At 42.7% G+C, this 27,445-nt stretch overlaps 1 protein-coding gene across 3 annotated transcripts in view; it reads left to right on the top strand.

Annotated features, from left to right (window-relative positions):
* Window positions 1–9,276: 9,276 nt before the first annotated feature.
* Window positions 9,277–27,445, top strand: part of LOC105465201 (glutamine--fructose-6-phosphate transaminase 1) — a 67,634-nt gene continuing 49,465 nt past the window's right edge. For 2 of the 3 annotated variants that reach the window (XM_011713477.3, XM_011713476.3), the window contains exons 1-4: window positions 9,277–9,466; window positions 13,395–13,472; window positions 22,617–22,724; window positions 26,884–26,991. In XM_011713477.3, the coding sequence (XP_011711779.1) occupies window positions 9,460–9,466; window positions 13,395–13,472; window positions 22,617–22,724; window positions 26,884–26,991 (301 nt within the window). In that variant the 5' untranslated portion in view covers window positions 9,277–9,459. The remainder of the gene's footprint in view (window positions 9,467–13,394; window positions 13,473–22,616; window positions 22,725–26,883; window positions 26,992–27,445) is intronic. The other variant, XM_011713478.3, reaches the window with a different exon arrangement.

Genomic DNA, 27,445 nt, shown 5'->3' with positions numbered 1-27,445 from the left:
TATTCTAAAATGGCTTTTTGCAAAATATCTAAAACTATTTTTAATGAAGTTTTTAGCTTAAGAAACAGGTAGGGCCGGGCATGGTGGCTCAAGCCTATAATCCCAGCACTTTGGGAGGCTGAGACGGGCGGATCACGAGGTCAGGAGATCGAGACCATCCTGGCTAACATGGTGAAACCCCGTCTCTACTAAAAAATACAAAAAACTAGCTGGGCGAGGTGGTGGGCGCCTGTAGTCGCAGCTACTCAGGAGGCTGAGGCAGGAGAATGGCGTAAACCCAGAAGGCGGAGCTTGCAGTGAGCTGAGATCCAGCCACTGCACTCCAGCCTGGGGACAGAGTGAGACTCCGTCTCAAAAAAAAAAAAAAAAAAACCCAGCTAAACAATTCTGTTTTAAAAATAGTATCTGGCTACTAGCCCTCAATTAAGTAGCGAAGAACTTAAGACCAAAAAATCCCAAAAATGGCCCGGTGTGGTGGCTAATGCCTGTAATCCCAGCACTTTGGGAGGCTGAGGTGGGCGGATCACGAGGTCAGGAGTTTGAGACCAGCCTGAACAACATGGTGAAGCCCTGTCTCTACTAAAAATACAAAAATTAGCCGGGCATGGTGGCACATGCCTGTAATCCCAGCTACTCAGGAGGCTGAGGCAGGAGAATTGCTTGAAACCGGGAGGCGAAGGTGGCAGCAAGCTGAGATCACACCACTGCACTCCAGCTTGGGCAACAGAGTGAGACTTCATCTCAAAAACAAACGCAAAAGATCAAAAACTAACTTCTAGAATCCGGACACAGTTTCTATTGGTTAAGATGGAGATGGCTGAATTAGAAAAACTGCCTCAGCATGCCCAGCCTTTACCTTATGAATCAGAATTGCTGAAGAAGAGAGAAGAAGCTGCTTTGGTCCTTCCACTGGCTTCTGACTCAGAGATCCATAATCTGTACCATGCCAGAAATGTGCACTGTTATCTTTCTACTCTAGGGGTGCTGCTTTTTCAGGTAGCCGAAAGAGTGATTTAGCGTTCTCTCTCATTTTTCTATAGTAATTCAGAGACTGCAGTTAATAGAAAATACAGGGAAAGGAAAGATGGGAAATAGTAGTGATAAATTGCATCTCTGGAATTCTAGTCCCTCAAATTAAGGAGATTAAGATAGTCATGGAAACAGGAAGAACTCTAGCAGTTGTGAGTGCTAGGAATTGAAGTTTTTACTTTTATCCTTTGGTTCACTGAACCAAATAGTAGGGTTGGAGAATTCATTCCTGGAGATATCATGTATGAATTTAATTTAGACCCTGGGAATTGCTTCATAAGCAAGGCAACTTAACCTGCCCTTTAGTTGAAGCTACAGGAAATTGACATGGTAGATGAGATGCAAGTAATGGCATATCTTGGATGTGACCATGAAATAAGAGGCTGAATTGGGTGGAGGGTTAGATTATTAGAAGAGAGGAAATTGGCCCGGCGCAGTGGCTCACGCCTATAATCCCAACACTTTGGGAGGCTGAGGTGGGCAGATCACTTGAGGTAAGGAATTCGAGACCAGCCTGGCCAATGGTGAAACCCCGTCTCTACTAAAAATACAAAAATTAGCCAGGTGAGGTGGCATGTGCCTGTAATCCCAGCTACTCAGGAGGCTGAGGCACGAAAATCCCTTGAACCTGGGAGGCGGAGGTTGCAGTGAGCTGGGATTGTGCCACTGCACTCCATCCTGGGTGACAGAGCGAGATTCTGTCTCAACAAACAAACCAACAACAACAAAAAAACATCAGGAAATTCTTCAATTGAGAAGCCAAAGTATTGGAAAGATTTTCTACAAAATTAACAGCCATGAAGAACAAGGAGGAAAGGTGTGGGATTCTAGGCATAAAGAGTAGTGTAATCAGAATTGTAAGTGTGAAATGTATTTGGGAACCTCAAGAAGCTAAGTATGGCTTGAGTATAACGTGAAAATGGTGCACAAGTAGGCAGTGGTAGTATAGAGAATGCCACAGAAACTCTTGGTTGCCTACCCTCACATATACCCTCACTTCTTGTTAAGGAAGGCCCTTTCAGTAGGTCTCACCTCAGTCCCAGGGGATAAGTTATGATTAAACCAGTCACTTTAACTCCATTTTTCTTTTCCAAGTCATTAGTCTGTGGGTAGCCATATGACCTAGCTCTGGCCAGTAAACTGGAAGAGAAAGTCTGTTGGAGAATTCTGGAAAGATTGTCTTTCCTGGTTAAGACAGTGTGTATGTGAGTTAATCTCTAAGAAGGCCCCCCTTTTTTTTCTCCATTCCTTTTCTTCCTGCTTGGTACACTGTAGAGTGTGATGTTCAAAGCAATGATAGTCAACTTGTAATCATGACTAAAAGTTTGTTCACTGAGAATAGCAAAGAGCAAAGAAAGGGTCTGGATCCTTGGCCTTGCACGGTGGCTTATACCTGTAATCCCAGCACTTTGGGAGGCCCAGGCGGGTAGATCACTTGAGGCCAAGAGTTTGAGACCAGTGTGGCCACCATGGTGAAACCCCATCTCTACTTAAAAACACAAAAATTAGCCTGGTGCAGTGGCATATGCCACCTAGTAGCCCCAGCTGCTAGGGAGTCTGAGGCTTGAGAATCACTTGAGCCTGGGAGGTAGAGGTTGCAGTAAGGTGAGATCATGTCACTGCACTCCACCCTGGGCGACAGCAAGACTGTGTCTCAGAAAAAAAAAAAAAGGAAAAAAAAAGGGAGGGCCTGGATCCTTAAGACATTGTTGGCCTTTTGGCCAGACTAAGAATTACACTCATTTTCAGAGTTTATATGACGTGAGATAAATGTTTTTCTTGTTTTAGCTACTGTTATCAGGTATTCCGTAACTTGAAGCTGATTGCATTCGGAGAGACTGGTAAGTGATGGAGGACTTGGTAAATACTTTTACCAATTTTTCATTTGTGGTAAACTGCCAAATGTCAACCTTAAAATGAAAACATGCCGGCTGCAGTGGCTCACGCCTGTAATTCCAGCATTTTGAGAGGCTGAGGCAAGTGGATCGCCTGAGGTCAGAAGTTCGAGACCAGTCTGGCAAACATGGTAAAACCCTGTCTCTACTAAAAAAATACAAAAATTAGCTGGGCATGGTGGTGGGCCCCTGTAATCCCAGCTACTCGGGAGGCAGAGGCAGAGGCAGGAGAACCGTTGGAACCCGGGAGGCAGAGGTGGCAGTGAGCTGAGATCACGCAACTGCACTCCAGCCTCGATGACAGAGCAAGACTCCATGTCAAAACAAAAACAAATTAACTTGTATTTTTAAATTAATTGAACCACTATTCAAATACTAAGTTTAATCAGGTAATGGTTTTTATTTTGGAATATTTATACTGAATTTCTCCCTATATAATCCCAAAGAAAGACTAATAATCACTATTAGTTGTGTTTAGCCAAAACAAAAATTAAAAAAAAAAAAAAACCAAACATACAAGAAACCCCCAAAATGTATAAAATATTTTGTATTTGGCCGGGCGCGGTGGCTCAAGCCTGTAATCCCAGCACTTTGGGAGGCCGAGACGGGCGGATCACAAGGTCAGGAGATCGAGACCATCCTGGCTAACACGGCGAAACCCCGTCTCTACTAAAAACACAAAAAATTAGCCGGGCGAGGTGGCGGCGCCTGTAGTCCCAGCTACTCGGGAGGCTGAGGCAGGAGAATGGCGGGAACCCGGGAGGCGGAGCTTGCAGTGAGCTGAGATCTGGCCACTGCACTCCAGCCTGGGTGACAGAGCGAGACTCCGTCTCAAAAAAAAAAAAAAAAAAAAAAAAAAAAAAATATTTTGTATTTATTTATTTTTTCTTTTTCTTTTTAAAATAGAGATGAGGTCTTACCCTGTTACCCAGGCTGGAGTTGCAGTGGTGCAATCATAGCTCAGTGCAGCCTCAAACTCCTGGGCTCAAGCCATCTTCCTGCCTCAGCCTCCCAAGTAGCTAGGACTACAGGCATGCACAACCATGTCCAGCTTTTATAAAATATTTTACATGAAATATCCTGAAAACACTTTGTAAATATAGGATGCTTCAATAAGTATTTGAAACTAAGATTATTGGTCAAGAGTACGCCAGGCATTTGGGGGGTTTTTCTTTTTTTTTGTTGTTGAGACAGGGTCTCACTCTATTGCCTTCAGGCTGGAGTGCAGTGGCGTGATTGTGGGTCAGTGCAGCCTTGACTTCCCACACTCAAGTGATTCTTCCACCTCCGCCTCCCAAGTAGTTGGGACTATAGGTGCACACTACCACACCCAGCTATTATTATTATTATTTTTTTTTGTAGAGACAGGATTTCACCATGTTGCTCAGGTGGATCTGCAACTCATGGGCTCAAGTGATCCACCTGCCTCAGCATCCCAAAGTGCTGAGATTACAGGCGCGAGCCACCACGCCTGGCCTGAGGATTTTTCACTAACCAAAATTAAGATGAAGCCCTATACAGGATGACATACAGTCATATGAGAGCAACATATATAAAAATAGCAAACGTTCATTGAACATTCAATGTTCCTGTATTCATTGAACATCCTTTGTTCTCAAGCCTGAGGTTTTCACAAACACTGTTCTAAGCACCTTACATTTATGAAGTCATTTAATCGTATGCGATTGTCAACTATTGTCCCTCCTCCGCACCCCCCCCCCTTTTATTTTTGAGACAAAGTCTTGCTCTGTCATCCAGGCTGGAGTGCAGTGGCACCATCTCAGCTCACTGCAACCTCCTCCTCCCAAGTTCAAGCGATTCTTCTGGAATTACAGGCATGTGCCACCATGCCCGACTATTTTTGTATTTTTGGTAGAGACAGGGTTTCACCATATTGGCCAGGATGGTCCCTGACCTCAAGTGATCCACCCGCCTTGGACTCCCAAAGCTCTGTGATTACAGGCATGAGCCACTGTGCCTGGCCTATTGTCTCCATTTTTATAAATTGGAAGATGGAGGTACAAGGAAAAGTACATTGTCCATTGCCATGCAACTTGAGTGGAAAAGCCAGGAACGTGAACTCTGGCATTCTGGCTGCAAGGCCTATGTACATTATAGCTATTTTATTCTGTCTTAAGGAAGTTGGGCCCATACCCCTCTTGAGTATTCCTACTTGAGGGAGGGGAGAAGCTTTCCTTGCTTTCATAGGTGCTTACTAATGGGCAAGAGTCTAGAACCACAGTAGACAAAAGCAGTGGTATGAACATGTGTGTCCATTTTTTTGTGCAGGAATATGAAGCTGGTTGCTTTCCAGTCCAGAGGGAATCTGCACCCCTCTTGGGAAATCCTAGCCATATACTCCATTTTGCCATATCAGTGTTATCTGTGATTATTCCCTAGGGGCTTATAGGATATAGAGAAGCAACTTTTGTATCCCTTGAAAGAAACCCTAGAAAATAGTACTTTTTCGGTGTCCTTACGTTTCAAGTGATCTTTCAGTTCTAGGCAGCTCCCTGAATGGTTCACCCTTATTGTGGCTCTGTTCACATCTTACAGGACAGAAATAGTAGGTTAAAGATAGGACCAGTTAATCTCATGGTTTTCAATTTGTTGACTTTCGTGGCAGTAGAATGAGTTTCTTTCTCGCAGAGCTAGAAAACTCTGCCCCAGCTTCTGCCTACTGGAAAAATTTGGAGCTACCGTGGAGAGGAGTATTGGGGAGGGCACAACTTCTAGTTGGAGTCAGCATCCTTTGTCCTCAAGCCTGAGGTTTTCTGGGTGGCAATCAGGTCATATTTGCTTGATGTGGTGGACATATTTTTTTGTGTGCCTTCTTAGTGTTCTTCTTTTAGCAACACCTTCCTCTTTCCTTTGAATAACTGCTCCCTCTTGCCATATGTGGCTGTATGACTCTACAGGGCTCTGGTGGACCTGTCCTATCACAGTGTCTTGCCTTCTTTGCCACAGGAGTGGGGCATGTGAGTCACACTGGACTGGCCAGAATCCTTGTCTAGAATATAAAAAGTAAGGATGGAGGAATAGCCTCTCTCTCCTTTTGGGCTGCAAACTATAAAGATGTGATTGCAGACCTATTTAAGGGTTATTTCCTTGTCCATGAGGTCAGAGAGGTAGTTCAAGAGTTCTGACAACATTCTGTCCCTGGGTATAGATGTGCTGAAGGCTGTTTGTATTGCTGTCTATTCCAATTATGTGAGCCAGTAAATCCCCTTCTTCATCTAGTTTGAGTGGGCTTCTATTTATTGTTTGTCAGTGAAAGCTCTGCCCTCTAGGCGCATCTTTCGCCATGACTGTGAGAAATAAATTTGTGAGAGCTGCATCCTTGAAGAGCTCTGTGAGAGCTTTTCTCTGTAGGAGTGCTGCCACTGAATTGGGAAACCCAGTACTCATCCTGTGGGTGAAGAGTACCCACGAAATTGGAAGCAAGGAAAAACTGGATCACATTTGTATTTTTGACAGGTCCCTCTGGAGCCAGCGTGTGTGGGATGAATTGTGGGAGGCTAATGGGGTTCACTCACGGGGTCTTTCTGAGACCTTGATTGGTGCCTTTTGTTCTTGTCCTCATTTCTTTTCATAGGCCGCAGGGGCTCAACCTATTTCTTTTTCCTTTGATACTTGCTACCATCTTCTCTGTCCACTGGGGTACATTTCTCCGCAAAGCTCCCTAAAAAGTAGGACATATGTGCCCTAGCTCCCCATTTGGTAGTTCCAAAAATTCTTATGCAAAGGAATTTTTATTTTCATAATTTTATTGCTATTTATTACTGGAATTCACATAAAGGTTAACAAAAATGACTATAGCTATTTCAATCAAGGTTCTTCATTGCGTTAGTAATGGCAACTGGAAGCTCTGATGGCCTTCAGCCATCAGATCCAATGGGACTGAATCTATGAACAGGGAAATGTACTTACATAAAGAGATGGTGAATGACACCCCCTTGCCATCATTACTTTTTTTGTTGTCTTTCAGAATGTTTTGATCAGGAGAGAAAATCCATTCCCTCAGATGTTCGAATTAGACGCAGATGTCTCCTTTCCTTCATAGATCATTTATTTTCTTCTCTTCCAGGCCTTATTCCCAAAGGCCCAACTAAGGTGGAGCTCTGTATAAAGGGAGGTCAAGCACCCAAAGTGTGTATCTTAACTGGCACATGGTTACAAAGGGTTCTTTGTTGTGTTGGGTTAATGAGGTTCTTCAAGGCTGAGTTGGGAAAATACTGTCCTTCAAAGTTTCTTTTTTGTCAAATTGTTTTTTTATTTACTTTTTTTTTAACTTTTTTTTTTTTTTGAGTTAGGGACTTTCCAGTCTTTACTGAAAACTTTTAAAAATTTGTATTTAGACAAATTTTAAAAGACCTGTAACACTAGTTTCTTCTTCTCAACACTACTTTCTTCTTCTCAACTTATTTATAAATATCTTCCAAAATAGCTTGTTGAGTGGAGATAGATAAGACAAATTGATAGTCATTGTGATGGAGTAGCATGCAGAAAAGGAAAGCGAAGGGTTAAATAGATTATTATAGTTGGAGCGTGAGAACTCTGGTGGTACTACTGACATTTTCTTTGTGGCATTGACAGGTTTGCTGCCAGTGCACAAAGATGTTGCTTAAGCATTGGAACCATACCTTGGCTTCTAGGTAATACAACGGAGTTCCTACCAGAGCCTTAGATGAGGGTTCTTAGGCTAGATGTATATCCACAGTCTTTTGTTTCTTGAATTAAGAAATGTATTACCAAAAAGCTCACTGGTTTTTTTGTTTGTTTCTTTTTTTTTTTTTTTTTAACTTTGCTCTGGGTGATCTAGGGACTTAGGGGATTGAAATATTAAAAGGGCTTTTAGGTGAGAAATCCTCTGCTTAGTTACATTTTTAGTTAAATGCTTAATGACATTTTTCAGCCTCTCTGAGGCAAGTGATAAAAGGCATTTTTCCCCTTAAGAAAAACTGAAAGCTTTATGATCACTTAATCATACAACCAGCCATAGAAGGTTAATTCTGCTAAGAAAATAGGACTTTTTTCACTCATTCCAAAATAAATTTGATCTTTTATTTTGTGCTGTGGTCTAAAAGTGTTGGGTATGTAAAATCTAGTTCTAGCTTCAAGAAACTTATAGCCCAGTGGGAAAATACAGAAAATCATAAGATATCAAAGCATATTTCTTTACAGTGAGTGGCTCAAAGAGTGAGAGGTTAATGCATGTCTCTAAATCTGTCTAGGGGAGATAAAAAAAGGCTTTCCTGAAGTAGTAGCATCTAAACAGAGATAGGGTGGGCATTCCATGCAGAGTAACCAAAGTGTGCAAAAGATTTGACAATCCTGGCCCAGTTCAGGAACTACCTGTTGAGACTGTTGGGAGTGTATCGGGCTGGAAGGACGGATAAGACCAGACACAAGAACAGCAGTCAGCACTCCAGGAATTCTGTGTGCCATGAACGTTTTTAATACTACTCTAGAGCCATTATAGAGTTCTGATAACTCTACATTTCACTGAAGATACCATTTAAGGCTGTTTAAAGCAAATGCCCAGGTAATAAATTGAGAAACATCATCCCTCTCTAATCAAGTCTCTCTTGTCAGACATGGCGCATTAATTCATAGAACGAATCGTTCATAAGTCAAACGCACGGCTGTTAAAGCTAGGGAATTCCTAGCCCTCTCAGGTAGGCCATGGGAGGAGGTGGGCCAGCAGTTTCTTACGTCCAGGCTCACAGTCGGATAGTTGAGCCTTGCATTCCTCCTCTACCCTTCCACAATAAACTGAGGGTTATGGAGGCAATGGATGCGGAGGGCTTTTAGGGGCCAAGCATATTACACATGGAATTGAATTGCTTATCACCAGAGAGGCTGACCCTTTGGGGCTTTGCAGTCAAGAATTTTGTTCTCTCTCTCCTCCCACCTTACCCAATTCTTTGCAATTTTTTTTTAGCCTATGTCCCCCAGGATTCCCTGTTGAGACTTCCTGCTTTCTTCCTCCGCTTCGTGCAGTGCTGGAGCGTGGGGCCTGGGGCTGCACTGCGCGCGCACCCGGAGCTATTGCTTTGCTAACAATTCCATCCTTCTCTTTCCGTCATTCCCAGCCAGGTGCTGAGTTTCTCCCTCCCTCTCGGCTTGGTGCCTCCCGCGGCTCGCCCCAGTGAGGGCGTCTCCAGGAACTCCAGGCGGACACTGCCACGAGCTACTGCCACGTCTCCGCCGCCAGCAGTCCAGCGCCTGCGTGGGCTCGGGGGGCGGGGCAGCGCTGGGAGGCGGGACCTGCGCGTGAGCGGCGCGTGAGCGGTTCAATGGGGCCTACCGGCGGCGGCGCGCTGCGCGCCGAGGGGCGGGGCCTGGCGGCGGTTGCTGGCGGAGCCTCGGAGGGGGAGAAGGCAGTCGTTGCCTTGGCCGTCGCATCCCCGAGGGAGTCGTGTCGGCGCCACCCCGGCCCCCGAGCCAGCAGATTGCCCACCGAAGCTCGTGTGTGCACCCCCGATTCCGCCAGCCACTCGCCCCTGGCCTCGCGGGCCGTGTCTCCGGCATCATGTGTGGTAAGGGGGCCGGGGGCGGGGGGCGTGTTGCCGGGCGGCGCTGGGGTGCGGTGCGGGCGCCGTTAAGGCCCAAGGCGACGGGCGGAAGCGGGAATGTGGAGGGTGCGAAGTCTAGCTGATGGGCAAGGGGCGTCCAGTGGTGTCTGCGGGGGCGGGGGTCGGCATCCGCGTGCGGGAGAGAGGGTGGCGGCCGGGAGAAAGGCACCTGAGAGGGAGGCGGGCCCCCTCCGCTGGGGGCCAGCGGGCGCCTTTGCGCGGAGAAGGAACGGAGAGGGGAGAGAGACGCCTTTATTGAAAAAGGGGGAAAGGGCTGAGGGAATTGAGGTGTGGAGGGGGTGCCTTCAAAAGGGCCCACCAGGTGAGTGAGGCAACCTGTGGAACATTGGGCGAGGTCTGTTGAACTTATCTTGCATTTTTCTAAAAACCTTTCAAAAAATATTTTACTTGTTTTCAGGCAGGCCCGATAGAAAGCAGACCCTAGCTAGAGCCACGATAATGGCATTAAACGTGATACTTCCTGCCATCCCTTGTCTCAACAGAAATAATTGCTAATCAATAATTTGGTTAATGGGCTTAGACCTGATCCTCTAGTGGAAGAGTCCTTCAAATGTCTGTGGCAATAGGTTATACATAATTTATCATTTGCATGTACACCCATTAAAAACGCCAGCTCTGAAAAATATCAGTTATACCTTGGATGTATACCCCTTTAGAATGCCAACTATGAAAAACATCATTTATCCCTTGCATATGCACCCGTTAAAAATACTAGCTATGGAAAGTTTAACAAATACTTTTGCTAGAGCAGTTAAAGAATTAAGGTTAGGGTCTTTTATTTCATGTTTTGAGAGTCGTTTATTATTACCTAAGTGTTAGTGAAAGAGATTTTGAGAATCGTGTCTGACATGACTGATGTCCTCTAAAATTGGTGTTCAACTTGGCTATTGCCAGTAAAAATAATTGTATTCTTACCTTTCTTACTGAAATTTACAACTGACTTTATCCCTGGAAGAAAGAACACTTTTTTTTTAAAGGGAAGTACCATTGTAAGAGAATTGAAAACTCTCTCGGAGACTTCTTATTTGCAGCCTTTTGCCCGAAGGAACTGAACAGGAGGTGGATTGTACTCGTTAGTGTATATATTTCCTGTATTTATGCTCATTTCAGCTTCTGAAAATGAGGACCAGGTTTAAATTTAGAGGAGATTTAAAAAAACCCGCATAAAAACAGAAACACCTATAAATAGCTTACTGAAATTATTAGAGTAGAGCTGACTTCAGAATCAGACTTTTGCAGCGTCTGCTTAGAATGGCTTTGCATTTACTTTGGAGCTGCGAAGTAGTGAATTTGCAAACTGGTCAATCTCCAGTGTGCTTCCTTTGCTAGTTAACTGTTCCTGAATGACGGGGTGTGTCCTCATCAAGTACTCGACATTCTGGTTGCAGGTCATTTCATCATGGTCCAGGAAAAAAAACGTAAAGTACTTATTGAAAAAAAAAAAAAAAAATCAGCGCCAGGCGTGGTGGCTCCCGCCTATAATCCCAGCACTTTGGTAGGCCGAGGCAGGCGGATCACCTGAGGTCAGGAGTTCAAGACTAGCCTGGCCAACATGGTGAAACTCCATCTCTATTAAAAATACAAAATTAGCTGGGCGTGGTGGTGCGCGCCTGTAATCCCAGCTCCTCAGGACGCTGAGGCAGGAGAGTTGCTTGAACCCAGGAGGTGGAGGTTGCAGTGAGCCAAGATCGAGATCGCACCATTGCACTCCATCCTGGACAAAAAAGAGCGAAACCTCGTCTCAAAAATAATAAATAAAAATCAAAAAATAACTCAGATATGGAAATCAGGTTCAGATAAGGGAGATACCTTTAGGGTGGAGACTAAATGTTGGGAGTTTTCACATAGTCTGTGTCTCCATTCCACAGAATTTTACTGCTGAGGAAACAGGTATTGAAGAAATAAAAAGTGAGTATTTGAGGCATTTCTGAGGTCCTGCTTTTATTAAGTCATACCACAGTTTTGCGTGATTCTAGGGATAGGGTTCAGAATTTATTTTCTCTCTAATGTAAATTCTGAAAGATAAGAAGATGAGTGTCGTTATTTTCCTCCCACATCTTAATCATTGAACTAAAATTCCTGAGCAGAGAAATGGAGTGAAAATTAGAATAGATGGGAAAATCTGGAAGCTTACCTTCTGATTACTTGCTATCTAGTTAAGTTTTTCTTTTTCTTTCTTTTTTTTTTGGGAGACGGGTCTCACTCTGTCGCCCAGGCTGGAGTGGCTTACTGCAGCCTCTGTCTCCCAGGTTCAGCCTCCCGAGTAGCTGGGATTACAGGGGTGTACCACCACACCTGGCTAATTTTTGCATTTTTGGTAGAGGTGGGGTTTCACCATGTTGACCAGGCTGGTCTCCTGACCTCAGGTAATCCACCTGCCTTGGCCTCCCAAAGTGCTGGGATTATAGGAGTGAGCCACCTTACCCGGCCCTAGTTAAATTTTCCTAAAAGATTATTTTATTTCAACGTTGTACAATGTTGAAGCAGAAGAATGACAATTGAAGATTCTGATATGCTTTTTTCAATCAGATACACTGTTGAAACTGATATAATAATGTTTACCAGCTTGTTTTGGGTTGTTAATAAGTGTTAGGAAAAAAGATCCTATGGTCTGGTAAATTTAGGAAGCAACATATTAAATCGCGTGATAATGTTTTGTTTTGTTTTTTGATTGGAGTTCTTAGAATCTTTAATGTATTATTAATAATAAGCATTGAGAATCTCCCAGAGAAGAATAGTGTCTATTTTCCAAATTTATTTTATCTTCCTTTTTCTCGTTAGTTTGAAGTATACTTTGTCCTTTTTATTTGTATTATTTTTGGTTTTGCTGAGTGTCAAGTCACTTAAGCTATCCCTAGCTTTTAACAGACTCTGCTATTGTTTTTATAAATGTGGGGTTATACCCCTCTGATCCGATGGTGTATATAAAATGGAATTTTTGGGCTGGGCACTGTGGCACATGCCTGCAATCCCAGCAATTTGGGAGGCTGAGGTGGGTGGATCACTTGAGGTCAGGAGTTTGAGACCAGCCTGACCAAGATGGTGAAACCCATCTCTACTAAAAATATTAAAAAATTAGCTGAGCGTGGTGGTGCACGCCTGTAATCCTAGTTACTCTGGAGGCTGAGGCAGGAGAATCGCTTGAACCCAGGAGGCGGAGGTTACAGTGAGCTGAGATCTTGCCGTTCTACTCCAGCCTGGGTGACAAGAGTGAGACTCTGTCTCAAAAATAAATAAATAAATAAATAAATAAATAAAAATAAATAAAATGGAATGTTTGCAAATGAGATCCTTTTTAAAAGCAGTAAAGGAACTTGCAATTTTAAAGTATCCTAAAATGAATTTTTCAAAAGGTTTTTGTAATTATACTGTCTAATGGCTTTGGGGATAATTGAGGAATGCTGAGATTGGCTGCTAGGATTGGTCATAAAACCGGTACTATTAACATATCCTTACATACCATACTGGATATGAAGAAGTTGTGAGAGAAAATAATTGCTTAATAAACATTTCTTCAATTGTCCCCTGGAAATGGAGATTAATAGGTTCTGGTAATGAGCAGTAGAAGGCGGGAAAGGGTTTTGTAACACAAGTTTGGGAAATTCTGCTCTTGGAGATTCACAATTAGCGAGATTAAAGGTTCTAGAAAGTTCTAAATATATACCTAACTTTATTTAACCAGGTAGTTCTTAAACCTTTAATTATGAAACCTTTCTTTACTTCATTCCTTTTTAGCATCTGGTGAAATAGTGTTCTGTTTCTGTGGTTTGGGAATTTTTTGACTGTATATTTCAGGTGCCTAGAAAGTGTTAGAAGATACTTGCAGATATTTGAAATGATGGCTTTATACTTGGCACTCTGCCCTTTACAGAGATGACTAAAATAAGAGAGTTGCCTTCAAGGAATTGCTGCCTGATCAGAGGAAAGAATGCACATGCAACAGCTTCAGGTGAAAATACACAGTCATTGTTCATTGCCATGTCGTAGACCACAAGTAGAATGAGTAGAAATTTAGGGACTGGAGAACTCTGGGCTTTGGGTATCTGCATTAGGTCAGGAATGTTCTGGGTGATGGGGCAGGACTTTTACTTTGAGGAATAGGGCCAGCTTGTAGAGAATTAGTATACTGTGAGAGGTAATCATTGATGGCATATGTTACCCGTCAGTGAATGGAGGCGGAAATAGTTTGAGAACTACTACCAGAAGGGTTGAAGGAGAAAATAGAAGTGCCAGGAAAACAGACCAAAGAACAGTGGTTAAAGGCAAAAGAGTTCCAAAGTAGTATATTGCCTTGGACAGAGTCTGTAAAAATAGAAAAACATCATTCATATGTAATACTGCAGAGAAGTTAATTGGATATGGTTATGAAGAAATTATTAGATAAATTGCATATGTCAAGGCAGAAGGGTCTCAGTTTGTGTTCAGGAAGAGGGCTGCAAGTAATACGAAAAAGAAGAGGATTTTGGGATTGAAGTCCTCTGGGAGTGTTGAGAAGTTGAATTCTAGAGCTGTGGTTCCTGACCTACAAGCCCTGAAGTTGTTAAAGGGTGTTCATTGCTTATTAATATGCTTATAACTTTGTCTGTAAGTTGAATAAAAATTGTTCTAGATCATTGAATAATAAACATTTAACCCATTGTTGTGAAGGAGCCTCAGAATATTTTGATGTTAACAAAAGAGTTCTGTATTTACAAAGTTGGAGAAACACTCCTCAAGAGTTATGAGTAAGGCCCGGAGCAGGGGTCACACCTGTAATACCAACACTTTGGGAGGCTGAAGTGGGCGAATCACTTGAGGTCAGGAGTTTGAGACCAGCCTGGCCAACATAGCGAAATCCCATCTCTACTAAAAATATAAAAATAGCCAAGTGTCATGGTACGCACTTGTAATCCCAGCTACTTGGGAGGCTGAGGGAGGAGAATTGCTTGAACCTGGGAGGTGGAGGTTGCAGTGAGCTGAGATCATGCCACTGTACCCCAGCCTGGGTGACAGAGTGAGACTATGTCTCAATTAAAAAAAAAAAAAAGTTATAAGTAGCCAGTGCTTTGGCTCACACCTATAATCCCAGCCACTCAGGAAGCTGAGGCAGGAGGATTACTTGAGGCTAGAAGTTCAAGATCAGCCTGGGCAACATAGTGAGATCCCATCTCTATTAAAAAAATAAATAAATAAATAAAATAAATTAGCCAGGTGTGGTGGTGCATACCTGTAGTCCAGTCTACTTAGAAGCCTGAAGTGGGAGAATTGAGCCCAGGAGTTTGAGGCTGCAGTGAGCTATGATTGTGCTGCTGCACTCTAGCCTGGGTACTGGGTGACAGAGCAGGGCTGTTTTTTTTTTGTTTTTTAAAGTTACAAGTAGGGGAGAGGCTAGCTCCAGAGAGTAGTATGTGTAATATATCTCTCTTGAGGTTACAAGGAAGGATGAGAAGTATTTAATATATGTGTTGTTAAACTGTTGAAAAGAAAATGGGTGAGGGGCAGTGACTCTCCCTTGTAAACTCACTACTTGGGGAGGCTGAGGTAGGAAGATCACTTGAGGCTTGGAGTTTGATACCAGCCTGGACAGCATAGTAAGACCTTGTCTCTATATTTTAAAAACAAAAAAAGAAAATGAAGACTTTAATTCTGGCTGGGCACAGTGGCTCACGCCTGTAATCCCAGCACTTTGGAAGGCCGAGGTGAGCAGATCACCTGAGGTAAGGAGTTCGAGACCAGCCTGGCCAACATGGTGAAACCTGGTCTCTGCTAAAAGTACAAAAATTAGCCAGGCATGGTAACGCACGCCTGTAATTCCAGCTGCTGTTCGAGAGGCTGAGGTGGGAGAATTGCTTGAACTCGGGAGGTGGAGGTTGCAGTGAGCTCACATAGCGCCACTGCACTCCAGCCTGGGTGACAGAACGAGACTCTGTCTCAAAAAAAAAAAAAAAAAATTCTATAAAGTAAGAATCTACCAAAAATGAAAAAGAAGCTGGGAGGAGAAAATGAGGATTTGAGAGTAGTATGTAGCTTAGACTCTAAAATAATATCTAGGAGAAATTTGAAAGTTAAGCAAGTGATGAGTTAATAGGATTGGTCAGCAGTTCGGAGAGCCCATCCGAAAGTGGACTGAAATGGATAGATGAGTTCTGCGTGGCTGTCATAGTTCAATGTAGAATGCTCAGAGACCAGGAGTCAGCACAGTGGACCCAGAGGGTTTGACTTGGCAGAATGATGAAAAATTGTCGTCTGGTGTGAATGGTCAGAGAATAGAGAGAGACGGAATATTTGAAGATTGTGAGCAGGAAGTGCATGCTTTTTTTTTCCTCAAGAAGGATGATGACATAGGTAGACTGTGAGGGAGTGTATAATTAGAGATGTCAGGACTTAAACTAGTGATTTGAGCTCCAGAATGTTAAATGTGCAAGAGATGTGTCATGGAGCCCCTTTTAGTGGCAATAATTACAATAAAGTAGGGGAGACATGAACCGATTAAAAAAACACACAAATAATTGAAAGTCTTAATTGTTTCACTTCATATGTTATTTTTGTATGTGCGATTTATTTTACTTTTAAATTTTTTATTTTTTTGAGATAGGGTCTCACTGTGTTGCCCAGCCTGGAGTGCAGTGGTACGATCTCAGCACACTGCACCCTCTGCCCTACCTCCCGGGCTCAAGTGATTCTCCTGCCTCTGCCTCCTGAGTAGCTGGGACAGGCATGCGTCACCTATGCCTGGCTAATTTTTGTATTTTTATAATAGAGACGGGGTTTCACCATGTTGGCCAGGCTGGTCTCGATCTCCTGACCTCAAGTGATCCACCTGCCTCGGCCTCCCAAAGTGCTGGGATTGTAGGCATGAGCCACTGCGCTCAGCCTTTATGTATGCTTTTAGGATTGTAGAAAATGTATCTTGGCTGGGTGCAGTGGCTCATGCCTGTAATCCCAGCACTTTGGGAGGCCGAAACAAGAGGATCACTTGAGTCCAGGAATTCGAGACCAGCCTGGGCAATATAGTGACACCACATCTCTACAAGAAATAAAAAAATAGCTAGGCGTGGTAGCTCACACCCGTAATCTTAGCTACTCCAGAGGCTGAGGCAGGAGAATTGCTTGAACCTGGGAGACAGAGGTTGCAGTGAGCTGAGATCACATCACTGTACCCCAGCCTGGGCGACAAGAGCAAAACTCCATCTCAAAAATTGAAAAAAATAAATAAATAAATAAATAAACAAATAAATAACAGGCACACTGTGGTCCCAGCTACTTGGGAGGCTGAGATGAGAGGATCACTTGAGTCCAGGAGGTGGTAGTTTTAATGAGCTGGGATTGTGCCACTGTACTCCAGCCTGGGTGACAGAGCAGAGCCTCTGGTGAAAAGAAAATAAAGTATCTCAAATAATACTTAATTTTAAAGAAATCTTAAATGTAGAATGTGATTCCATAATTATAATATTGACTAGTTCACTGCAACCTTGAACCCCTGGGATCAAGTGATTCTCCCACCTCAGCCTTCCAAGTAGCTGGGACTACAGGCATGCACCACCATGCCTAAGTTTTTATTTTTTGTAGAGACAGGGTCTCCCTGTATTGCCCAGGCTGATCTCAAACTCCTGCCCTCAAGTGATCCTCCCGCCTTGGCCTCTGAAAGTGCTGGGATTACAGGTGTCTGCTACTGTACCCGGCCTGTAGAAAAATTTATAGCTGAAGGACTGGGACTGTGTGTATGGAATTAACAGCTATCTCTGAGAAAGGGGATGGAACCTGTATGGAGACAGAAAGGAGAGATTTTTACAATTAATTCTGTAGCATCTGTATAGTTTTAATCTTTATTTATTATTTCAAATTTTAATAGAGACAGAGTCTTGCTATGTTGCCCTGGCTGGTTTCGAACTCCTGAGCTCAAATAATCCTCCTGCCTCTCTTCCCAAAGTGTTGGGATTACAGGCGTGAGCCACCGCTCCTGGCCTAGTTTGAATCTTTAATGATGATGATGAATTAATTTGTGACTAGCATTATAAGAACAATAAAACAAATTTAGAATTTAAGTGACATTGTAGGTGGATTTAGGATTCAGAAGTTTTAAGTTTAGAGAATGAATTTGAACACTTATCACTGATAAGTTACAATGTTTAGGGTCCCAAAATATTGAAGCTGTCAAATGATAAAATATATAAAAATAATATTTCCTATTCATAAGGACATAAATGCAACCAGGCATAGGAATTTTAATAATTTGACTAGTCAGTTGTGTTTAGTTTTCTTTTCAATAAGGTTTAACAGTCTTTATTTGCAGCTACATTGCTTTCAACCAGGTGTGTCTAGTCTGTGATCCAGATTGCTTCTGAAATTTTGTTAGCAAGGTACTCATAAATGCTTTTTTGTCATTGAATTTAAGTTGCCATTTTCTGAGAATGATGCCTGTAGGTTCAAGCATCTCCTTCAGTTAGGGAGTTATTTTATTCCAAGTATATTCCATTAGTAAGAAAGCTTACACTTGTGAAGTACATGCTGATTTGGGGGTGCTTATACAGCTACTATGCTGTATACATCTATGCTTATGCAGCTACTGTGTGTGCTCTTAGAGCAATTACCGAAGAGTGGTGGAAAGTTGATTTTAGGCTTCTGCCATTACCTTACTTAAGAACTGTTTATTGGGATGTTAGGCTGGGTGCAGTGGCTCACGCCTGTAATCCTAGCACTTTGGGAGGCTGAGGCGGGTGGATCCCCTGAGGTCAGGAGTTCGAGACCAGCCTAGCCAACATGGCAAAACCCCATCTCTACTAAAAATACAAAAATTAGCCGGGCATGGTGGCAGCATCTGTAATCCCAGCTACTTGGGAGGCTAAGGCAGGAGAATTGCTAGAACCTGGGAGGCAGAGGTTGCAGTGAGCCGAGATGGCGCCAGCCTTGGCGACAGAGCGAGACTCTGTTTCAGGAAAAAAAAAAAAAAGAGCTGTTTATTGGGAGTTTTGATAAGACAAGTCAAAGACCTGAAAATAGAGGTCAAACTAACGATTTCTGCTCTAACAAGCATCATTGTGAGTTGTGAATGCCTCCCTTGTGAACATGCCCTGCGTGCCTGATGAATTGCTGCCAATATTGTCTTCGGCACCCCAAGATTATAGTTAACCCAGTAGCCCCACAGGTGGAATGCCTTGGGCTAGCAGTGCTGTCAAGGGACAGGGCTATGAAACTGACAGGTTTAACTTCTTAGCTCCCATTTTCCTCATCAGGTATGTCTGAGGCTAATCCCCTTCCTTCTTGTAGCTCTATTTTTTTTTTTTGAGATGGAGTCTTGCTCTTTTGCTCAGGCTGGAGTGCAATGGCACAGTCTAGGTGCACTGCAACCTCTGCCTCCCAGGTTTAAGCTGTTCTCCTGCCTCAGCCTACCGAGTAGCTGAGACTACAGGCATGTGCCACCACAGCCGGCTTTTAAAAAAATTTTTTTTTATTTTTAGTAGAGAGGGTTTCAGCATGTTGGTCAGGTTGGTCTTGAACTCCTGACCTCGTGATCCACCTGCCTCGGCCTCCCAAAGTGTTGGGATTACAGTTGTGAGCCACAGCACTCAGCCAAAATGTTCTTCGGCTCTCAAGATTCATATAGTGAGCCATTATAAACCAAGGAGATTGAAGTTAGAAGTATTATCAAAGTTGAATGCTGTTGTTGAGTTACATTATTAAAAACAGTGAATTTAATATTGCATTAAGTTTTTTTTTTGAGACAGAGTCTTGCTCTGTTGCCCAGGCTAGAGTGCAGTGGCACAATCTCAGCTCACCGCAACCTCTGCCTTCCAGGTTCAAGCAATTCTCCTGCCTCAGCCTCCTCAGTAGCTGGGATTACAGGCACCTGCCATCATGCCCAGCTAATTTTGGTATTTTTGTAGAGATGGAGTTTGAGCATGTTGCACAGGCTGGTCTTGAATTCTTGACCTCGTGTGATCCACCTGCCTTGGCCTCCCAAGGTGTTGGGATTACAGGCATGAGCCACCCAGCCCTGCTGCATTAATCTTTTAAAAAAAGTAGAGTCTATAAGTTGTCTTAAAAACAGTTTTATATCATTAGCATTTAAATGGTTTTAACAAATTAATATACATATTTAATCTTTAAATCGTTTACCATCACACTTTCGTTTTTACCATCCGGCTTACATTTTTACTTTAACTATCAGACTTAGATTTCTTAAAAAAGAGAGAGTTTAGGAGTGAGTTTTTCTGGATGTACTGCATTATTAGAATTTGTCAGCTCTGGACAGACTGCAAACAATCCTTGACAGGCTTGTGTTTTCAAATCAGCTAGATTGTATCCTTCTTTAAAGGACTCTAGCTGATGCAGTCACAGTGGTGGGACTCGTTCAGATTCAGTTTTTTTCACACTTTTTTTTTGAGACGAGTCTCACTCTGTCTCCCAGGCTGGAGTGCAGTGGTGCGATCTCGGCTCACTACAACTCTGCCTCCTGGATTCAAGCGATTCTCCCGGTCTCAGCTTCCCAAGTAGCTGGGAGTACAGGCGCATGCCACCATGCCCAGCCAATTTTTGTATTTTTAGTAGTAGTGATGGGTTTCGCCATGTTGGCCAGGCTGGTCTTGATTTCCTGGCCTCAGGTGATGCGCCTGCCTTAGCTTCCCAAAGTTGGGATTACAGGTGTGAGCCACTGCACCCAGCCCACATTTGTATTAAAGTATTGTTTTAGGAAAGATTTGTGTTCTGTGTATTGTCTTTTAATTGCCTGGTTAAAATACTTAACTGATAGTTATCTGTAGGTGTTTAATCTTTCTCAAATATCAGTGACCCATGGGTGAAGAGTGCAAAGTTTGATTTACAAATGGGTTATTGGCTTATTCATATTACAGATACTTTATGAAGGAACAGAAGTAACAACAAAAACCAGAGACTCATTCTTCTGAATTAAATGGGTGGAGTTGGTCTTGAGACTCTTCTACTGTCCTCTTGTGTTTATATCATGAGTAGCCATTGAAAGTTTGAAGCTACACATGGCTGTGCCGCTACCACTCTTACTTTAGAAATACCCTTAAGCAGCATGTTGTTTATCCTTATCTTAATTGCTGTGCTTTGAGGTTGGGAATGCTATTTGTGGGTATCTCTGGGATATCAGTTAACTCATTTTCTACTTTTGAATTAGGTAAGATAGATGTTCTACCCTCCCCTACAGGGTGGTCGTGCTGTGAAAGTAAGATGACTGTACATTACAGGAAAGCTTAAAAAATATAAATGTAAGATGTGTGTGTATTTTTTTTTTTTAATCTGAATGAAATACAGGATTTCTGTAAGTGTTTGGCCTGGAACTACTTCTTTGGGGAGAGTTGAAACCGTTGTTTCAGGTTATTTTGGATTTTAATGTGTGAGTTTCTCTTTTTTAGGGCATAATAGTTTATTTGAGAAAATTGCACTGTATTGATCATGGTGATCAGCATATATGTTATGGCTTTCCTGTTGGGTATCAACAATGTGCTATTTTTGTATGCTGAAATGTTTCAATAGATTCACACTATAGAAGTAAATATCTCTTTTCAGATGGAAATGAAGACTAGTTATTTGGGAGTTCTGTCTCACAGAATTAATTTAAACATCTTATGAATCAGAATTACAGTGAAATGTAGTTAAGAAAAAGGGAAGTTTTAAAATAAGCAGCTTGAACTTGTATTTTAAAATATTTTAGTCTTCAGTTTTGATACATTAAAGCTGTGTCCGCTCTGGCCAAAGCATAGCCATGGAAAACCTCAGATAATGCCCATGCTGCCATTCCTAAAATGTGGATTTCCCTTACCTGTGTTCTGTTACTTCTTTGCTTGTCTGGTTCAGTTCACATTGTATTACTCCTTTTATTTCTAGTTTTGTTTTTCCACATGATTGCTCTTTTTCTGTGAATTTTCTAGAGTTGTTACCTGGTTGTCATTTGCTAATATGATAAACAAGTAATTCAAGCAGTTTTCTTTTAAGATAGTTATATATTTGGTCAGTTTTTACTATTTTACGTAATTATTTAAGGGGTGAGTATTTTTCACATCATTTATTCTTTTTTTTTTTTTTTTTTGAGACGGAGTCTCGCTCTGTTGCCCAGGCTGGAGTGCAGTGACGCGATCTCGGCTCACTGCAAGCTCCGCCTCCCAGGTTCATGCCATTCTCCTGCCTCCGCCTCCTGAGTAGCTGGGACTACAGGCGCCCGCCACCATGCCCGGCTAATTTCTTTGTATTTTTTTAGTAGAGACGGGGTTTCACCATGTTAGCCAGGGTGGTCTCGATCTCCTGACCTCATGATCTGCCCGCCTTGGCCTCCCAAAGTGCTGGGATTACAGGCTTGAGCAACCGCGCCCGGCCCCATCATTTATTCTTAAATGTCACTGATAGCATGGTTATTGGAAGTAAGCAAAATTAATCTCATTGGTATAGATTTTAGGGCCTGTATGTTGCTTAAATTACTTCAGAAATTTTTTTCTTGAAACGAAATGCTCTGTATATAGGACATAAACTATAAATTTGTTAATTGGTTTTTAAAAAAATTAAATTTCACTCGACAAAAATGGCAGTCTTGGAAAATAAGGAGCCAGCTTTATAAGCTTCTTTGAAAAAATTGTAAACGTGTATTTTGACATGTTTACTTTAGTTTTTTATACTTATGAGAAATTCTCCCTTGAAAAAGTTCCATTGCCTTTATTTTTATTTTTATTTTTTTTTGAGACGGAGTCTCGCTCTGTCACCCAGGCTGGAGTGCAGTGGCCGGATCTCAGCTCACTGCAAGCTCTGACTCCCGGGTTTATGCCATTCTCCTGCCTCAGCCTCCCGAGTAGCTGGGACTACAGGCGCCTGCCACCTCGCCCGGCTAGTTGTTTTGTATTTTTTAGTAGAGACGGGGTTTCACCGTATTAGCCAGGATGGTCTCGATCTCCTGACCTCGTGATCCGCCCGTCTTGGCCTCCCAAAGTGCTGGGATTACAGGCTTGAGCCACCACGCCCGGCCGTTCCATTGACTTTAAACGGTTTGAAATGTTGTTTGAAAGGCAGAATCTGACGTCACATTTTTTCATATACTTGACATAATTATGCTAATTTTGATTTTTAAATCAGAATTTTTCATTAAATATTTGTTTATTTGCAGGTATATTTGCTTACTTAAACTACCATGTTCCTCGAACGAGACGAGAAATCTTGGAGACCCTAATCAAAGGCCTTCAGAGACTGGAGTACAGAGGATATGATTCTGCTGGTACTTTTAAAAAAATACTATGGATTTTGCATGATTATTTAAATAGAGATTATTTTCATTATTATTATTAGGAGACTAGACTATTAAAATCTGTTTTGTTTTGAGTAAATGTAAATTGGAAGAATTTTTGTTTTTTAATCATATTTAAAGGATTTATTTATGTAGTCTCTACAGTGTTACCATTTATGTGGAGTATTGCTTATGATGATCTTCTATTAAGAATATTATTGTAAAAGCATCATATGGGGCATTATTGTGGTAAAACAAAGTTCATGAAGGTCTTACTCTGTAAATTCTTTTTTCTTTCTTGTAACTTTAATTTTTCTCCATTGTTTTCATGTTTTGGCATATAAACTTGCCTCAGATTCTTTTTTCTTATTTATTTTTGAGATAGGGTCTCACTCTGGCACCCAAGCTGGAATGTAGTGGTACGGTCATAGCTCACTGCAGTCTCGAACTCTGGGCTCAGGCAATCCTCCCTCCCCAGCCTCCTAAGTAGCTAGGACTATAGCTGTGCGCCACCATGCCCAGCTAATTTTTTTTTGTTGTTGTTGTTGTTTTGAGATGGAGTCTCGCTCTGTCGCCCAGGCTGGAGTGCAGTGGCGCGATCTCGGCTCACTGCAAGCTCCGCCTCCTGGGTTTACGCCATTCTCCTGCCTCAGCCTCCTGAGTAGCTGGGACTACAGGCGCCCGCCACCGTGCCCAGCTAATTTTTTGTATTTTTTTTAGTAGAGACGGGGTTTCACCGTGGTCTCGATCTCCTGACCTTGTGATCCGCCCGCCTCGGCCTCCCAAAGTGCTGGGATTACAGGCATGAGCCACCGCGCCCGGCCTGCCCAGCTAATTTTTAAGAAACTTTTATAGAGATGAGAGTCTCACTATGTTACCTGGGCTGGTCTCAAGCTCTTGGCCTCAAGTGATCCTTCTGCCTTGGCCTTTCAAAGTGCTGGAATTACAGGCAAACCACTGATTCCACCCTCTTCTATCTTAAATAAGTGACACATAAACATAACTTTCTGGTAACTTTATATTCTACCCTAGCTCCTTCCCTCAATTGTGTCAGAGGTTCCTAAGACCATCCGCAAATCTGATGATTCCCTAGGAGGACTCACAGGACTCAGCATTTGGTTGTAATCATGGCTATGTTTCTTTTTTTTTTTTTTTTTTTTTTTTTGAGACGGAGTCTCGCTCTGTCGCCCAGGCTGGAGTGCAGTGGCGCGATCTCGGCTCACTGCAAGCTCCGCCTCCCGGGTTCATGCCATTCTCCTGCCTCAGCCTCCTAAGTAGCTGGGACTACAGGCGCCCGCCACCGTGCCCGGCTAATTTTTTGTATTTTTAGTAGAGACGGGGTTTCACCGTGGTCTCGATCTCCTGACCTTGTGATCCGCCCGCCTCGGCCTCCCAAAGTGCTGGGATTACAGGCGTGAGCCACCGCGCCCGGCCTGGCTATGTTTCATTATAGCAAAAGAATACAAAGCACAATCAGCTAAGGGAGAAGGTGCATGAAGTGAAGTCTTGAGAAAGCTAGGCACAAGTTGCTCACCAGTGGATCAGTGCCTCAGGTTTTCGTTGGGAGCTGGTCACATAGGCACCCTCTGCCTAGCATGTACCAAAATCTAGACTCCCAAAAGAAGAGCAGATGTTCAGCAGAAACCACATTGTTTGCACAGTTTGCTTAGTGAGATACTTTTGGTTAGGGTGGTAGGAATCCTTCCAAAAACCAAGTTTCTAGATACCAGTGAAGGGCCAATGTTGAAAACAGGCCTTTCTAAGGATAGCAGTTTCACACCTGCTATGTTAACTCTTTTTTGTACACTTAACATTGGCACATGGAATGGGCATTTGTCTTCCTTGACTTTCCTTAGTAATGGAAAGTCAGTTCCTCAACTCCTTTGTTTTTAAAATTCTCTCCTTCCTTAACTTCTTTGACAACACACCTTATTCTCTTCCTAAGATGCTAAGATTACTTCTTTTCTGTTTGCTTTGGAGGCTCCTTTCTTCTACTTACAGCTCGAATATTAATGTTCTTCAAGATTCTTTTCGAGATGAGTCTTGCTCTGTCACCCAGGCTGGAGTGCAATGGTGTGATCTTGGCTCACTGTTGCAACCTTTGCCTCCCAGATTCAAGTGATTATCCTGCCTCAGCCTCTCCAGTAGCTAGGATTACAGGTGCGCGCCACCACCCCTGGCTAATTTTTGTAATTTTAGTAGAGATGGGGTTTCACCATGTTGCCTAGGCTGGTCTTGAACTCCTGACCTTAGGAGATCCACCCTCCTTGACCTCCCAAAGTGCTGGGATTATAGGCGTGAGCCCCTGCACCCAGCCAAGATTCTTTTCTAGGCCCACTTCTCTTATTTGGTGTCTTCATGGGTGAGCTCTGACTTTATCAGTCTTCTTTTTTTTTTGAAACGAAGTCTTACTCTGTCACAAGGCTGGAGTGCAGTGGCGTGATCTTGGCTCACTGCAGCCTCCACCTCCCGAGTTCAAGCAATTCTCCTGCCTCAGCCTCCTGAGTAGCTGGGATTACAGGCACCTGCCACCACTCCCAGCTAATTGTTGTATTTTTAGTAGAGATGGTTTCACCATGTTGGCCAGGATGGTCTCAATCTCCTGATCTCGTGATCCCCTGACCTCGGCCTCCCAAAGTGCTGGGATTACAGGCGTAAGCCACTATGCCCAGCCCATCAACCTTCTATTAATATATGTTGGTACCTTCTTTGTTTTCTTCTTTTTATTTTTTATTTTAATTTTTTTTTTGTGTGTGAGTATGTTGGTGACTTCTAATCCAGATATGTTTCTTCTAATCTAGATGTATCTCCCAAGTTGTATTCTAGGCCTCCTGGAAGTTTTTTCCTAGATAGACCATGATATTTTAAACTTTGCATGTTCAAAAATTGAACTGAGGCCGGGTGTGGTGACTCATGCCTGTAATCCCAACACTTTGGGAGGCTGAGGTGGATGGACCACTTGAGGTAAAGAGTTCAAGACCAGCCTAACCAACATGGTGAAACCCCGTCTCTGCTAAAAAAACAAACAAACAAACAAAAATTAGCCACGCATTGTGGCATGTACCTGTAATCCCAGCTACCTGGGAGGCTGAGGTAGGAGAATTGCTTGAACCTGGGAGGTGGAGGTTGCAGGGAGCCGAGATTGCGCCACTGCCCTCCATCCTGGGTGACAGAGCAAGACTCTGTCTCAAAAAAAAAGAAAAAAGAAAAATAAGCTGAATACACTGCAGTCCTCACTCTACTTCCCACTCTGTTTTTTATTTGTTTTTGAGATGAATCTCACTCTGTTGCCCAGGCTGGGGTGCAGTGGTGCGATCTCAGCTCGCTGCGATCTCCACCTCTCGGGTTCAAGCCATTCTCCTGCCTCAGCCCCCCAAGTAGCTGGGATTACAGGCATGCCCACTGTTTTTCTATGTCCCTTTTATTGAGAATCATTCAACAAGTCCTTGGAGCCATTCTACAAGTCCTTTGAGGTATTCCAGACTTCTGCTTTCTCACTTACATTCAGTCAGTTCCACTTCCCAATATCATTTATCTCTGTCTGCATTACTACTGTTTAGTTCAGGTCTTCTTCATTTTTGCTTTGCTGTAGCTGTAGCTTTTGACAGCTGGTTTCTTCCTTCTGTTTCTCTCCCTCCAGTTCTTTCTCTACACTGTTTCTAGAAGGGCTTTGCTAAACATTTTTGCCGAATCACTTGTCTGCTTAAAGGACAGTGTTTTCCCAGTATCTTCAGGGTAGCTTTTTCAAATTTGTTAGCAACTTAAGGAGACTCTTAAGAGATGTGTTCTATGACCTTCCTTCCTTAGCTACCTTCTGAGGTGGGTGCCCATATTTTGCATTTCTGCATTGTATCCCAACTGTAACCTATAGTATTTTTATTATAATTCATAATTATGCTGAATTATTTTTTCCTTGTCTGTCTTCTTGATAGACTTAGAAATTTGAGGACAGGAATGGAGTTATTTTTGTTCTTGTGTGTAGCGGCTATCCTGGTTCTTGATACACAACAAGTTTTCAGTAGATGTTGAATTGATAAATAAGTGAATTAATTAGATGAGAATATATTTTTTAATTAAAAATTTTGCCTCATTAATAATTTTATCAGTAGCCAGTTTCTAAATCTTGCTTTTTTACCTCATGATGGTTTAGGTGTGGGATTTGATGGAGGCAATGACAAAGATTGGGAAGCCAATGCCTGCAAAATCCAGCTTATTAAGAAGAAAGGAAAAGTTAAGGCACTGGATGAAGAAGTTCACAGTAACGTACTTAAGTTGATTTTTGTCCCCCTTCCCCTTCTCTTCCTTTTCCCCTCCCCATTCTCCACCAAGTTGCTCCCTCCCCCCATATTTTGGGACCCATTTTAATGATAATGGTCTGTAACATTGAAGGGAGGAAAGAAAAGTAGTTTTGTTACTGTCTGGACTAGTTTTAAAATGTACCTGAGCCTGAAAAATAATCATTGCAACTAGGGAAGGAAATTAGTTAGGTATATACCTTCAGTGCAAGCTCTGAATAATAAATGAAGTATCTTCAGAGCCACCATTCCTGAGGAAGAGCTTTCTATAGGACAAAAGGTATTTCTAGTGATGCCCTTATACACATGTCTTCACTTGCTAATTGTCTTCACTTTGAATTAAATGCCTAGCTTGGATGTAGTCAATTTTGACGTTGCATCTTTGAGTAGGTCTGATAGAATCTGGTAAGTATCATG

The sequence above is a fragment of the Macaca nemestrina genome, chromosome 13 (genome assembly GCF_043159975.1).
Source record: "Macaca nemestrina isolate mMacNem1 chromosome 13, mMacNem.hap1, whole genome shotgun sequence".
NCBI lineage: Eukaryota > Metazoa > Chordata > Mammalia > Primates > Cercopithecidae > Macaca > Macaca nemestrina.
This window is presented reverse-complemented; position numbering and strand designations above follow the sequence as displayed.